The 16127-nt window shown below is 33.5% G+C and overlaps 2 protein-coding genes across 3 annotated transcripts; one reads left to right on the top strand and one right to left on the bottom strand.

The window, feature by feature from the left end:
- Nucleotides 1-1536: 1536 nt before the first annotated feature.
- LOC119670911 (kelch-like protein diablo) lies at nt 1537-6622 on the bottom strand. The gene is made up of 7 exons (XM_038081354.1): nt 6196-6622; nt 3793-4557; nt 3165-3734; nt 2990-3111; nt 2740-2929; nt 1651-1838; nt 1537-1597 (listed from the first exon to the last, which is right to left on the bottom strand). Exons 2-7 carry the CDS (start codon nt 4501-4503, stop codon nt 1573-1575), a joined length of 1806 nt encoding a protein of 601 aa, XP_037937282.1. The 5' UTR covers nt 4504-4557; nt 6196-6622; the 3' UTR covers nt 1537-1572.
- Nucleotides 6623-14276: 7654 nt separating this feature from the next.
- Nucleotides 14277-15952, top strand: LOC119672283 (ubiquitin-like-conjugating enzyme ATG3). Of its 2 annotated transcripts, XM_038083297.1 has the most exons (6): nt 14277-14304; nt 14432-14543; nt 14600-14735; nt 14788-14978; nt 15038-15352; nt 15415-15952. In XM_038083297.1, the coding sequence occupies exons 2-6, from the start codon at nt 14472-14474 to the stop codon at nt 15691-15693; spliced, it is 993 nt and encodes a 330-aa protein (XP_037939225.1). In that variant the 5' UTR covers nt 14277-14304; nt 14432-14471; the 3' UTR covers nt 15694-15952. The 2 variants fall into 2 exon arrangements, with proteins under 2 accessions (XP_037939225.1, XP_037939224.1); XM_038083296.1 differs by having other exon boundaries at nt 14282-14543.
- Nucleotides 15953-16127: the final 175 nt, after the last annotated feature.

Raw genomic sequence — 16127 nt, forward strand, 5'->3', positions numbered from 1 at the left:
AAATCTATAGACATGGTTTAGAATGTGGATAGGTGATGGTAGTGTGACAGATCAATCGAGAAAATAACATAAAATGAATTAAAAATGCGTATGTATGAGTTAGAATGGGGGTAGATGATGGTAGTGCGAGAAGGAAGGGATTTATTTAGGAACAACCATGGCTTGGGGTGGTTGAAATTTTAATTGAAATCAACTAGGATTGCGATTGATCTCGTTTTCATATACAAGGCTTGTTGTAGAAGTCGTACCAATTTCGAAAGTAACTAATACATGATCAACAGATAACAACATTACTTTACGATCTTTCAAAACTATTTTAAAGACTATTTTTATGTATTTGAGAACAACTGTCGATGGCGGCTAGAGTATTCAGCACCGTCAGTATTTAACCATGTCCATTCAGTTACCAATCTATATCGCATTTACTCATATATCGTTTGAAGAATGCTATTCTCCACAAATTATATGGGTTTCTTTAATAATCAGTTTTTGCATATGTGTTAGACCGAAGAGTTATTTAGCGATGCAATAATTGCCAATAGATGTTCTCACTACAAATACATATCTTTGTTAAGTTATATTTACTTTGGTCCACAAATATTGGCCATCAAAAAACTGCAAAATGCATGAACATTTGATCACAATTGCTATAAATAGCATTTTTAGATGCTCAATTTCAATTCTAATCAAGTTTAATAATATATTAAAAATTTAATATTAGTTGGATGCAATTAGCTTTTTTTAACCGATAACACAAGCACAAGTGAAATAGTGCCACTTTAGACACATTCTATTCTATTCACATTCTAATGAAAATTTAACAATACCGCAATGAGAGATCTATTTTATCATTTGTCATTTTATAGATGACCTCATAAATAATATATTTTTTTAAAAGTCCTTTTTGCTTTTGAACGCACATTATAAATTCATTTTAAAGTAATCATTAAAAGCTCGATTGTATTCATATTAAGATTATCTTAAAAGTAGTTCTATATAAAAATTATTAAATATAATAGTATTAAAACAAAATAAATAAAATGAGAAAAACAAGTAATGTATGGATAACAAAATTTACTGTGTAACAAATGAGAGTTATTAAAAATAAATTAACTTAAACATAGAGTGTGAGTACATATAATTACATATTCGTTTGTTTAAGGAAAAGGCAGTTGTAAATTTCATTGAAATTTAAACTCTGATTTAAAATTAATTTATAAAAGTTTCTGATAGGTTTTTAATTTGATATATCATTTTACATTCCGTGCGTTGTAAATTTTCATTTATCATATATGTAACAGAATTTTACAACGCACGGTACAAACATTTGAAAATGTAGCTTAGTTTAAAACATTCAGTGTAAAATTTGGCTGCCTGCATCGTTGTTTATAGCGATGCTCTGAGTTTAACACTTAACAAATGGAATTATATATGACTTTTAAATATATTCTCTTCTTTTTGGAAATGCTGTTACAGCGTTTAGTAGCTGCTTATATTATCTGTTACCTTCTTTATAGTTTTTTTTTTTGTTTCTTTTGAAAATCTTTAATAAAATTGTCCATAATAGTCCCATCAAACAACTGAATCCTTACGTATCCTGTAGAATATTTATTAATTTATATCTTATTATATTACATAATATTTACATACCACATATAATTTTCAGTCTGCGGGGCGCGCATAACTCCAACACCACCTCCCAATCTTCGATAATTCATACATCCACAAAGACGCCACTGATTGGTTTCAGGATCATAAACCTCAATCGTTTTTAAATAGGCAGAGCCATCAAAACCACCCACTGCATACAACTGACCATTAACAACAGCCAGACCAACCTAAAATATATTATAAGATCATAAGTGTTTTGTTTACTTTATATATAACTAAGGAAATAGGTTTCACCAATATGTGAATAACTGCAAAGTTAAACTACAAAGTAACTAAATAAAATTATAAAAGTAGTAAGTAATATATAAGTAAGGAGACAGTTTAACTTTAGTATGACTTTGTGAAGAACCTGTATTACTTTCTAAGTGATAATACATAATGAACAACGTTTTAGTATACGTCGTAAAATCAGAATTCATAGTCAATATCGAATTCAGTTTTCTTAATCACAAAATCTTTAATTTAACATAGCAGTCAAAAGCATATTATAAATTATAATCTTGATAAATATTTATTCTGATCTGAAATCGCTCCAAAATAGATTTGGTTTATACTAAAACCACAGCGTAAAGAGTCTGAATTCAAATCGCAATAAAACGCATCTAAACAATTGTTTTAAAAATTATTTTAAAAAAAAATTCTAAGTTTTGTATGAGTAATAGAGGTTTAAGCACTCCTTTAATTCGCAAAAATGTCTACTTTAAATTTACATAAAGTTTTAACTTCCTCTTGAATTACTATGGACCCTCTGGCTCAAAGCCAGATGAACTCAACCTAACTTATTCTGATCAACATTGCTCACAATCTTTGCAGAGCAATTATTTTTTCGTTCGTTAGTCATTACTTTAATATATACTGATACGTATATATAAAAACTTATGTAGTATATTGTAAACTAATGTCACACATTAAACACATTATCACATTAACTCATATACACATATTTTGAAAAACTTGTACAGAGATGAAAATATCTAATTAATTCGTATCGTCGTGGTTTGGCACGAAAAATCTTAATAAATTTGGCAAAGCCTATATATATTTAAATAAGAGGTAGAAAAAACTTACACCACTACGTCTTGAGGTCATTGCTACAATTGGACTCCATGTATTTGTGTGTGGATTATATCGCTCAGCTGATGAAAGCTCCATGCAGTCATCACGTCCTCCAACAGCATAAATGTAGTTATTAAAAACTGCACAACCCAAATGCTTACGGCGTGTGGACATTGGATTTATTGCACACCATTTATTTTGTCTAAAACGAATACAATTAATTATATAATGTATAAACTATTTTGTAAATATTTAAACAAACCTTGGATCATAACGTTCGACAGTATTCAATGGACATTGACCATCTGAACCACCTATTGCATACAGATAGCCTCCAAGTACAGCAACTGCTACTCCTAAGCGCCGAGTAGTCATTGGAGCAACCTTAAAATTATGTTATTAATTGAATTTTAATACACTTTTTATATTGAACTTACTTTTGACCATTTATTCTCCTTGGGATCATATCGCTCAACATGGTTTAAACATTGAACACCATCCTGACCACCAACAGCATACAGAAATCCATCAAGTACTGCTACACCAACGCTAGTGCGACAAGAAGTTGTTGGTGCTACGTCACATGACCATTGGTTTGTTTGTGGATCATATCGTTCAATACTATTTAAATAGCTTTGACCGTCGTGTCCACCAACTGCGTATAGGAGATCATTAAGCACAGCTACACCTACCCCGCAGCGACGTTTGCTCATGGGAGCAACCATTTTCCAATCATTAGTTTGTGGATCAAAGCGTTCTACGGAGGCAATAGCATCACCAGAACACCAGCCTCCTACAGCAAAAAGTACTTCACCACGTCGAGTTGGCTTACGTGGTCGAGTGCGCGGACCTTGCATTAATGGACGTTCTTGAGGAAGCAACAAGTAATTTTTAGCTTCATCAACAAGATCACGACATGCTTCATCTGAACGAACAAGTAAATCTGAACCGACAGTTCCAACAAGAAATTTTGGTGAAAGTAGAGGAAGACGAACATGTTGCAAAACCTTTTCAACAAAAATAGTGGATTATTTTGTTTATATTGAATACATGCAAGATTATTACCTGTGCCAAATGTTGTCTTCGATCACCTACATTATATTTTAGCCAGGACATAACAGCATTGAATACTTGTTCTTCGGAACGGACATTTAACTCATCACTACATATTATGTCCACCAATTGGCCAACAGGTAAAAGTAAAAACTCTTCACTCTCCATAACCTCTTGAAAATTATGTTGGGTGAATTTGTCTGCAATGCGCAACAATTCACGACACGAATGCGTATCAGCGAAAGCTCGGATGCCTAAGCAATTTGTTGGATCCAGTTGACGCTTCAGAAATTCACAGCATATATCTTGAATCTCTACCAACTGCAAAAGACATGCTGCAGGCAATAACGTTTGCACATTAGACTCCTCCACAATTATGTGCGCAGTATAACAAAAATCAATAAGTAACTCCATAGCATTTTCGTCAATGTCACGTATAGTAACCTCTGTCTGACGAGATTCTTCAAGTTCTCCAGTAAACATAGCTCTGAAATACGGACTGCAAGCTGACAGTATAACACGATGAGCAAATATTTTGCGTCCGCCAACATTTAAAACGACATCACATAATTCACGATGACGACGTAACATATTTAACTCGGATAGTGTGACCTTCGGATGCTTCTCGGACGTGTGCGAAAGACGAGCTGGCGACGGTGGTCTATCCACCGCACCAGCTGCGCCACCCACGCCGGTAGCACCCGGTAAAAGGGGATCACCCATTCTGTTTGCCGCCAAACGCAGCGGGGCAGAAGCCCAACCCCACACCGCGTCTATCTATCAAAATTAAATAGTAAAACAATTTTAAATAAAAAACTCTTAAATACAGCCAATATTAAAAATAATAAAATGTGGTTTTCCAGAAATATTGTAGACCACAGTCAATGTTTGATTCGAATAAAAACAACAAAGAAACTAAAAACCGTTGACATATTAAAAGCTGTTTTCACACCTTTTTAAAATTATTCAAACCGATTCTAATCAATTTCTACTCTTATTCCGCAATTACTCATCCTAGATGACTACTTCAAAGTAATACATATTAAGATATTAAATATATATAATATCTTTGCATCAATATAAATAAGAATAAACTTTTTTAATATAAGATAATATGGTAATTATTATGTTATTATAATGAGTTGTGTGATGATCCACATACATAATGAAAACTTTGAACAGGTATGAAAAAAAATTATCAAAATATGAATACGTGAAGTGGTAATAAAAGAGAATTATTTGAGATTGTAGAATCATACAGAAGAGATTAGGTAATGTCAGCGATCAAATATACTTAATGAGGTTACCTTATAGGTGTCTTTAACACAATAGAGGACATTGTAATACGATGCAAATATATAGTTTGATTATATATTAACAGGTATAGGTGTGCACTATATTAGTTTAGATTGGAGTGTTAGCCTTCTGCACCGAATCTCACTTGAGAAAATAATGGATCGTTGTAACATTATGGACTAGGTGTCCATAACGTAGTATTAAATGCATCAAATATAGGATGCATATAATGATGCATCATATATAGATTAAATAATGAATAAAAATGACTGAATTCAATGCGGGAAAACATCGTTTACCCTTTTTATAACTGAAGTTTGCATTTTTTGGAGCAATGCCAACCACAACAATTAGCAATATATTCAACAATTATAAACAAGTACAAAATTATCCTTAGACATAGGAAAAAATAGGGTACCAGCTCCCAACGAAGCAGAGCACCGCGACCATAGTTGATCTTTTGTGCTGCAACAGAAGACGTTCTGCCTATCGATTGAAACCCAGAATGTTAGCCGTTGAGAACCTCCTAATGTCAGAAGGAAGGAAGGAAATTATTCTTATATCTATATCTTATTATTAACTTTAGACGAAACTATGTATACGAACTATGTATGTAAAACTATGTATTTTTTCAGACCATTATTATTTTCATCGGTGTTTATTACATTACTTTATATATAAAATTTTCAAGGTTAAACTCTATTTTGCAATATTTACTGCAGTTTTTCCAGCTAAAATGCGATATATTTAATTCGAGTGAAAATATATACTCGCAAATGATCAGATATAATATAAAAAATTGTTTTAGAAAAAACATTAACATAAACATTAACATTTCCAAATGAACATTTTCTGTTGACGTCACAGCCAAATTTGACCCTATCTACAATCATTTGGATCTATTATGAGCTCAATTAAATATGTAGCATTCCCCTGACCTATTTATGTAAAAACAAAGACATTAAAATTGCATTTCAGAATAATTTAATGTACTGCAGTTTAATTCTGAAACTTTTAAGAAAACAATACGCCCATTCCCATATAATTTTACTTAAGTGAAAAAACTTAGAAAAAACAAATAAAACGTACATACACAATTCCACTTCTGAACTTCCTTACCTTTGCGCCTCTCTTTTCAACGTTGGGTAGACCAAAACCACCGAAACACCAGCAGGCGGAAATTTTAGAAAATGCTATTTTTGCTGCTTCTTTAGATAGACATTTGCATCGAAATTCAATTTACACTTTCAAGGAACATAACAATTTCTATTCGATTAAAAATTTTTACAATTTTCTTCAGACTCTCCAAGCAGTCAATCGAATTTTTCAAATTTCTTTGGATTACAAATTTCATTTAAACTTTGCTATTTAAATTATTTTAATTTAAATAACTATGAAGTTCTCGTACGTTAACAATATCATATTAACGATTTTAATATATATTTGCACTTAATTGTATAAAACTTCTTATTTGCTACTTCGCATTCCGTTTTTCTTCACTATGCATGCACATACACACTTCGATAACACACATGAGCGAACCACTGCTGTCAGCTTTTCGTGGCACTAGGTTGGCACCAATTGCTCATAGGGTTTCCCACACATTTCGTTTTGCACATTTTGTTCATAACACATGCTTTTCAAATTAACATCGGTGAACGTATTTCCTGCATATATATATAACATCTGCATTCCTATTATTCTTTAATAAATTCTTTAATCTATTTTTAAATAAAATCAAAAAGCAATAGTGTTTTTTTATATATTTTATTTCCGACTACAGGTCACTTTATTTAAATTATGCATACGTTTGTTTAATATTTTTTAATATATTATATTTTTGAACACTGCTTGAAAGTCATTGTCCATATTGCACTCCAACAGAACCAATAACATAACGAATTCATATATATTTCATTAATATTTATTAATGCTTATTAATTAGTTCTTATCCTGATGATGACTCTCAAGCACAAACGAAATTTACGATTGAATTTTTTAAAAAAAGTTGTTTTTTTTTACATATGCATATAGGCAGTACGAGATCATGCATGATTTTCAAACTTCTAACATTACTAGTTAATACCACATGAGTAGCATTTAACACTGTCTTATTTTTCTCGCAATTGTCTTACAAATTTTTACTTTTATTTTAATGATTGTGTTTTGTATTTATTCACGTATTGCACTTTTTAATGAACACAGAAATTATAAATTCCTTAATAAATAATTAACTTCTTCACAATTACTAACCGATCAGTCAATTTCACAAATTTTAATAAAAAAAAAATATTTTTTTAAACTATTTATATTTTATCAATAACACTTGCAACAGTTGTAAATAATAAACAGTTGACTGGAGTTTTCCATTCTTCCAAAATCGTTCACAATAGATCAGTTTCAACATTTGCCACCATTGTAGTGCGAGAGGCTTATTCGTTACACACTTTCAGGAAAGTGTGCTTATTTTTGAAAAATAATTTTTTGCTTTGCATGTTAATTTTTAAGAGACACGTGTTCTATTGAACCATTCATGTCGAAAGAATACACCTATTAAGAAATTTTATGCACCAAATTTTAAAGTGCTTGTAAAAAAATGAATGATACTCAATTCTTAAAATTGCTAAATTCTTAAAATTTCTTAGTAATTTAAGTTTACTAAAAGAGTTTAACATAATTTTAAGAGAAATATTGCTTTAAAGTATTATATAAACACATTTAAAGCAGTTTGAATAATGACAATTAACTGCTAGTAACTACGAAAGTATTTTCAGTTATTTAAAAATTATATATAATTAATTGCTTTAATAAATCATACCAATATTAAATTGGCAACCGTATTAACATAACAGCTGAGTTAATAACCATTGGGCCTATTTACACTATCATGAACATGAACATGAACTTGAAAACCTGTTACCAATAGATGAGAGAGGGAAGCGAGTGTAATGTGAGTTCATGAATTTCAAGCAATGAAATTTGCTGCGTTTCTTCAGCTTGACACGCATACATATGTTATGCAATGTTATGTTTATGTTTACCTTTTAATGCTGAATACTTTGAAATTATGTGCACTGTGTGTAGTGTACACACAAAGATTTTATACGTTTACACAAAACAAAACAAATTTCACGCTCATGAGAGTTTATGATAGTGTAAACTGAACTGACAGTTCATGTTGTCGTCAAGTTCATTTTACGTTCATAATAGTATAAATAGGCCCATTAACTTTAAATTAATTTATTTTAATAATTGGCATTAATTGTAAACGAATAGCAATAAATTGCAAATTGCCTTGCAATTATTGTTTATTGCCATGAAGGTATTTGAATTTTTTAAGAATTAATCACTAAACATACTCAATGTTAGCATCTACAGACTTTTATAATAAATGTATTCGACATCTCCGAAGTATTGCATAAAAACAACAACTTGCTTACTAAAGTCGTTAACTTACAAATTGGCATCACTGTTGCAATTTGTCATATATCATGTTTTCACAAAGCGTACATTTTACATTATGTGCACATCATATGCAAGCAAACTATATTTTGTATAAAAGTAAATAATTAATAAAAAAATTAAAATTAAAATGAATAAATAATTAAATGGCGTTTTAATTACAGCGTTTTCTATGTGCAACTATTGCTTATTTAACAATTTTACAACAATTATACATAAAATATTTGCATTTTCTGCACTTTTCATGATCAATTAATTACTACTAACAATACGAAACTAAATATTTGTAGTGGTTTTTTATGTTGGGGTTTATTTCGAATTTAACACTCCGTATTGGTAATGGATAAGTTAATTTAACACTCCGTATTGGTAATGGATAAGTTTATTTATTTCTTATACTTAGTTATTATAAAATATTCTTAAAGTTAAGATTTGTGTTTTTACGTTTTATTCACGTGCTGCTTTGTCTTTTTCCAAACTACTACTGGCGGGAACTGCGGCTATTGTTGTCTCCTTTGTGCCTTGTTGACAGTTCTTTTATTTATATTTTTTGGTGCTGCCACAGTACTCCCCCCTAAGTGATGGAGTCACTGAATTTGGTTGGAAAGCGAACGTTGCGTCCTGGTTTTGTCAGGTTAGCTGTTGTATTTGGTCGCACAGACTGGTCGCCATTAACGTTGTTTGGAGTGTGGTATACCATTGATTTGTTGTGGATGTCAATGTCTGTATCGGGACATATGAAAGCAGCTTTAAGACGATCTATGCTAACTGTTTGTTCTTTGTTTTCGATCAGTATTCTAAACGTCTTGTCATTTCGCTCTAGTATTTGGTAAGGACCATCGTAAGGTTGCGTCAATGGTGGTTTTACCTTGTCATTTCGTATAAATACATGCGTGGCTGAGCTTAGAGCCGGTTGGATGTGGTAGCCTCGATCTATATGATGCGATACCAACGTTGCCTTGACGCTCTGCATTTGTTCTCTTAGCTTGGTTATGAAATCGTGTTGATTTATATTTCTGTGGCTAGGGTTGCTTACTATTTCGCCCGGTAAACGTAGAGTTTGGCCATATAGCATTTCAGCAGCAGAAGCTCCAATGTCTGGTTTAAAAGTCGTGCGTAGACCTAACAATACTATTGGTAAAACTTCTGTCCAAGAAGTTGTTTGGTGGCACATTAAGGCTGCTTTTAATGTGCGGTGAAATCGTTCCACCATTCCGTTACTTTGAGGATGGTAACTCGTAGTTCGTAAGTGTTTGCAACCGATAACTTCAGCTAGTTGGTTGAACAATGAAGATTCAAATTGTCTTCCTTGGTCTGTTGTGATACGTAAGGGTACGCCAAAACGTGCGATCCATTGAGTAATCAGTGCGTTTGCGATGGTTTCCGCTGTTTGATCTGGGATCGGAATTGCTTCTGGCCATCGGCTGAAACGGTCGATGATGGTTAATATATATGTGCAGTTGTTTGATGGTGGTAGCGGGCCGACGATATCTATGTTTATATGTTCGAATCTGTGTTCAGCGAGTTCATATTGACAAATAGGTGAACGGTTGTGACGTTGCACTTTAGAACGTTGGCATGGGATACATTGTCGGGTCCAGTTTCTGATATCAGCATTTATAGAAGGCCAGAAAAATTTTTCAGCTATCATTTTTGTTGTGCCCCGAATGCTGGGATGAGACAACCCATGCGTAGCTTTAAAGATATGTAGCCGGTATTTCTGCGGAATGTAAGGACGAATTCGCCCAGTTGAAACTTCGCAATAAATTTTATCTGATATTGTTGGTAAAGATAAAAGTTTGATTTCGATGGAATTGTTGTTTTTGATATCTTGTAGTTGTGGGCAACATCGTTGTAATCCAATTATACAATCGTAGTCGATTTTTGGGATGCTAATACTATCTATCCGCGAGAGAAAATCTGCTGGGATGTTGTCTTTTCCGCTGACATGAACGATATTCGTTGTAAATTGACCTATATAATCAAGCTGTCGGACTTGACGTGGTGAAGCCTTGTCGGACTTTTGCTGGAATGCGAACGTGAGTGGCTTGTGGTCAGTTATTAATACGAATTCACGACCTTTTAACATATGTCGAAAATGTTTTATGCCCTGATATGCGGCTAACAACTCACGATCGTATGTGCTGTATCGTTTTTGTGTATCTGTTAATCGTTTAGAGAAAAAACCGAGTGGTTGGAACGTGCTGTTTGTCACTTGATGAAGAACTGCGCCGAGAGCTTTATCCGAGGCGTCTACTTGTAATGCAAGCGTAGCAGTTTTTGACGGATGAACAAGTAGTGTCGAGTTTGTTAGTTCATCTTTACATTTTTGGAAGATTGTTTTGTTCACTTCGGTCCAGCATAACGGTGTGTTGTCGTTCTTCTTGTTTCCTTTTATCATTTGTTGAAGTGCAGTTTGAGAATCTACAGCGTTTGGTACGAACCTGCGATAAAAGTTAAGTAATGCTAGAAATCTTCTTAATTCTTTTGTTTTTGTTGGAAGCGGGTACTCGCTGATGCTCTTCACTCGATCTGGTAGAGGTTGAATGCCCTTTTCACTGATGAGATAACCAAGAAATTTTACTGTGTTTTGAGCAAAAACGCATTTTGATACGTTTATTATTAAACCATGTTTTCTGAATCGTTCGAATACTTGTTGCAAGTGTTGCCTGTGCTCTTCCTCGTTTGCTGATGCAATAATGACGTCGTCAATATAGGCAAAGGCGAATTCGAGATCTCGTAATACTTCGTGAATGAAGCGTTGAAATGTTTGACCTGCATTGCAAAGTCCAAATGTCATGTTAGTAAATTCAAATAATCCAAATGGAGTTATGATCGCCGTTTTTGGAATATCCCCCGGTTCAACTGGTATCTGGTGATATGCCTTAATCAGGTCGATGGTTGAAAAAACTTTTTGGTTATATAGCATGTGTGCAAAATCATGTATGTGAGGAACTGGGTAACGATCTGGGATGGTGATTGCATTTAAGCGACGGTAATCTCCGCAAGGTCTCCAACTACCGTCTGGTTTTTTTACCATATGTAAGGGGCTAGCCCAATTGCTGCTTGATGGACGGCATATTCCGGCTGTGACTAAGTTTTGGAATTCTTCTTTTGCTGCTGCTAGCTTGTCTGGAGGTAACCTACGTGGTCTCTCACATATTGGTGGACCTTTTGTTAATATGTGGTGAGTGACTTTGGTCACCTGGCGATTTGTAGGTGTTGGTTTAGTGATGTCGATGTATTCTTTTAGTAGATCTGCAATTTTGCAAGATGTGTTCACAGTTGATATTTTTTGCGCATTTACCTTACGTTCACTTGCGGCTGAGAAAATCTTTGTTGATGTGTCGATCAATCGTTTCATTTTTATGTCTACTATTAATCCGAAATGATTTAAAAAATCTGCACCGATGATTGAAGTGTTTACATCTGCGATAATAAATGGCCATGTGAAATTTCTTCGTAAGCCAAGAGCTAGAGTTATCTCTATTTCTCCAAATGTTTTGATCATAGAACCATTTGCTGCGTAGAGTATTCTTTCGTTCTTATTGTTTGTATTTGAATTTTTTTGTTTGGCGGCAATAAGTGAAACATCTGCACCCGTGTCTATTAGGAATGATTTTTTTGTCTTATTGTCATAGACGAACAGTCTTGTAGATGTTTCGTTTACAACTTCCTCTGCCGCCGTAGACGAAGTCGGTTTTAGTTTTTTGTGCCATATGTGCATGGCTGCTTGCAATTTTTTGCATTTGACCCATATGTTCTATGATACCAACAATTTGTACTGGTCTTTTCTTCACTATCATCATGACATTGCCGGTTTCTGGATGTTGAACGTGAACGTTGATTTGTTCTTGAGCGGTGTTCGGTTGATAATTTCGAGACCATTTTCGTCAGTCTGGTCACTTCTCGTTGAAGTTGTTCGATTTGTGCATCACGTTGAATATGAGCTGCTGCAGGGACGTTAGCTGCATTGACGTAAGTTCCTTGCATTGTTGAGTTTATACGGATTGTTTCGGTTATGTTGTCTGCCAATTCCGCCATCTTAGGTAGTTCCACTTGAATTGTGGCTAGACATGTCTGTACTTCTACAGGAAGACGTTGTAACCATAACCCTTTCAGTAATTGTTCGTCTTGTTTGCTTCCACTAATACGTTGCAATTCGCTTAAAAGATGGGATGGCTTTTTATCCCCAAGCTGTAAACCACTAACTAATTTTTGTATGCGTTTTTTTTCACTATCCGCAAAGTTTTTTATTATTGCTTGCTTGATAGCTTCGTACTTCTGAGTTGCTGGTGGATTCTGTATTGTGTTATAAATTTGTTCTAACAGCGATCCATCCAATGCTGCGATAACTGTGCCAAACTTTTGAGTATCGCCCTTTATGTTGTTGACTTGGAACCAGTAGTCCAACTGAATAAACCAAAGGTCAATGTTGTTTTTTATTAATGTTGGCATCGGCAGCTTTATTGCAGTGATTGTTGCGTTTTCATTGATTGGGTTAGTGTCTTCGGTTATCTTTTGCTCTTGAGTAGCCATTTTTTTTTATATATTCGACGTCGGCTTGGTCACCAATGTAGTGGTTTTTTATGTTGGGGTTTATTTCGAATTTAACACTCCGTATTGGTAATGGATAAGTTAATTTAACACTCCGTATTGGTAATGGATAAGTTTATTTATTTCTTATACTTAGTTATTATAACATATTCTTAAAGTTAAGATTTGTGTTTTTACGTTTTATTCACGTGCTGCTTTGTCTTTTTCCAAACTACTACTGGCGGGAACTGCGGCTATTGTTGTCTCCTTTGTGCCTTGTTGACAGTTCTTTTATTTATATTTTTTGGTGCTGCCACATATTATTTGCCTAGAGCTTTCACAAAACTATTTGATACATGAAACCTTCATCACACGCATAAATCAACTTATCCCAATGGGAACGATCAGATTTTAAGTCTATTAATATATATTTTTATAATTTTTATAATTATTTGGCGATTCCATTCTTGAAATAACAGGTCTGTTTTACGAGCTACTCGTAGTAACTTTAGTAACTTTGAGTAACACTGTGTATACACAAGTGCGTTCCACCAGCAAATTTTCGAGTAAATGAAGCATCTGAGAGAGCGTATCATCCTTATCGAAATTTGAAAATACTACACAGACTTGTGTTGATGTGTGAATCAGCTGTTTTGGTTTGAATTTACATTTATGTATTGTTTATTTGTGCGGCAGTGGTGTTCTCACCAGATCTTACCAAAGATTTTACCAAATAGCGTAATTTGTGTTACGCTCTCAGTTTGTACTTTACTTATGTTTTACTTGAGTTTTACTATGAGTAGCTCGTGGAACAGACCTAATTCCTAATAACAGAAATAACACACAATACAATTACACAATATTTATATCGAAACAGTCGCCCAAATGTTTGGCCGCTTCACAACTATTTGCTTAGATAGAGAAAATAATGTTTTGCACACAAATTAGCAATTTTAAGTGAGCAACTAGATGTTTTTTGCTATACTCATTAGCTTCCGCAAGCATCTGATGATCTCTGTGAATTTCGTTCGCATAAACAGAAATTGTAAATTATTGTTTTTATGATCTTTCTTTGTAACTTTTGCGGCAGTCAGCTTAGTTTTCTGTACATATATATTTTTCATGCTTTAAAAAAATGAAACTCAACTCGTGGCAACTCTATTCATACAACAGGGTTGGTAATGATTTTTATGAGTTGACAAAAGTTAATCACGGCTGGCAGCAGTAAAAGTTTAGTTGTGAACTTATTGAAGCTTTATTTGTTTATTAAAAAATAAATTGCAAATTTTGATTCATTTTATATATATAAAGAAATATTTCATTAAAACCCTAATTGTATTTTTAATTAAAACTTTAGGAAATATAAACGGCTGCAAAGTTTAGTTTATTTAAATATAATGCAGAGTGTATTCAATACTGTCAAAGGAACAGCCCTAAATGTAGCGGAGTACCTGACACCTGTTTTGAAGGTACCCTTTTCCACATATATTGACATTGTCATATAATGCATTTAATATTTTTTGAGGAATCCAAATTCAAAGAAACTGGGGTGTTAACACCAGAAGAATTTGTTGCTGCGGGAGACCATTTGGTCCATCACTGTCCAACTTGGCAGTGGGCTGCTGGTGACGAGGCTAAAACAAAACCTTATCTACCTAAAGGTTGGTCATATTTACATTTAGCTTCTTCTTAATGATTAAATAAATTTACTAGATAAACAATTTCTTATTACACGTAATGTACCGTGTTATCGACGTTGTAAGCAAATGGAATATGTGGGAGAAGAGACTGTGGTTGAGGAAGAAGCTGGAGACGGTGGTTGGGTTGAAACACACCAATTAAATGAAGATGGCACAAATGAACTAGATGACAAAATATGTGAATTGACTTTAAATGAAAACAAAGTATGTTTTATGCCGCAAAATATGTTAATAGTGACGTGTAACGTAATATATACTTTAAGGAAGAAATGAATACACCTGATAATGAAGACGAGTCTGGAGCCAACGACATGAATGATGATTTTGACGATGATGATGATGACGATGCAATCGATATGGATGAATTTGAAGAGAGTGGTATGCTGCAATTAGTTGATCCTTCAGTAGCTACTACTACGAGAAGAACAGAGAAAGACAATGCGTGCTCCTCAAATGCTACGTTGACTACTTCTACTGATGCGGGTGATTCCGTGCTTCATACTCGCACATATGATTTACATATAACTTATGATAAATATTATCAAACCCCACGACTATGGGTGGTTGGTTACGATGAGGTTTGCATTTAAGAACACATTATTAATGAATGTTAGAATAAATTTTTGACATATTTTTTAAGAATCGAAAACCACTGACTGTGGAACAGATGTACGAAGACGTCTCACAAGACCATGCTAAAAAGACTGTCACAATGGAAAGTCATCCGCATTTACCTGGTCCCAACATGGCATCAGTGCATCCTTGTAGACATGCTGATATTATGAAAAAGATTATACAAACTGTCGAGGAGGGTGGCGGAGAATTAGGTGTTCACATGTATTTAATAATTTTCCTGAAATTTGTGCAAACAGTCATACCAACTATAGAATATGACTTCACACAGAACTTCACAATGTAATGAAAAAAGGCTCGCATTGCTGAATGGTTTGACCAAAATATTTAATGCCTATTTTATCTTATCACTGACAAAAAATTGACATGTTGCTTAACTCAATTGCTTTTAATATATATATTTGCCTAAGCTTAAAGCACTTCTTATAAGTACATTGATGTTCTTCGATTACAGTCATTTTTGATTACAAACATATATATCGTGTAAATATTCGTAGTTAGTGTCTGAATAAAGTAAAATGCTGCGTTTGAGATCACAGAGCATATTCAACGATTTTTTTAATTATAATTACTTTTATCTATTTTTTTTAAACAAATATGATGTGATTCAGTGGACTCAACAATTATTTGATTTGTAATTAAAACTAAATAATATTATATTTTTAATTAGTCATTGAAAATTGTTCGGCGACACAGTGACAGCTGTTGCAAAGCGCGGAT

The sequence above is a fragment of the Teleopsis dalmanni genome, chromosome 1 (genome assembly GCF_002237135.1).
Source record: "Teleopsis dalmanni isolate 2A chromosome 1, ASM223713v2, whole genome shotgun sequence".
NCBI classification, from domain to species: domain Eukaryota; kingdom Metazoa; phylum Arthropoda; class Insecta; order Diptera; family Diopsidae; genus Teleopsis; species Teleopsis dalmanni.

Excerpts from the sequence above, each read along its gene's own strand:
- LOC119670911 (XM_038081354.1), bottom strand. The coding sequence starts at position 4,503 with ATGGGTGATCCCCTTTTACCGGGTGCTACCGGCGTGGGTGGCGCAGCT. Across the intron at positions 3,735-3,792 it reads GAAGACAACATTTGGCACAG|GTTTTGCAACATGTTCGTCT; the intron begins GTAATAATCTTG and ends TTTGTTGAAAAG. Across the intron at positions 1,598-1,650 it reads CAGACTGAAAATTATATGTG|GATACGTAAGGATTCAGTTG; the intron begins GTATGTAAATAT and ends AATATTCTACAG.
- LOC119672283 (XM_038083297.1), top strand. The coding sequence starts at position 14,472 with ATGCAGAGTGTATTCAATACTGTCAAAGGAACAGCCCTAAATGTAGCG. Across the intron at positions 14,736-14,787 it reads AAAACCTTATCTACCTAAAG|ATAAACAATTTCTTATTACA; the intron begins GTTGGTCATATT and ends TAAATTTACTAG. Across the intron at positions 14,979-15,037 it reads TGACTTTAAATGAAAACAAA|GAAGAAATGAATACACCTGA; the intron begins GTATGTTTTATG and ends ATATACTTTAAG.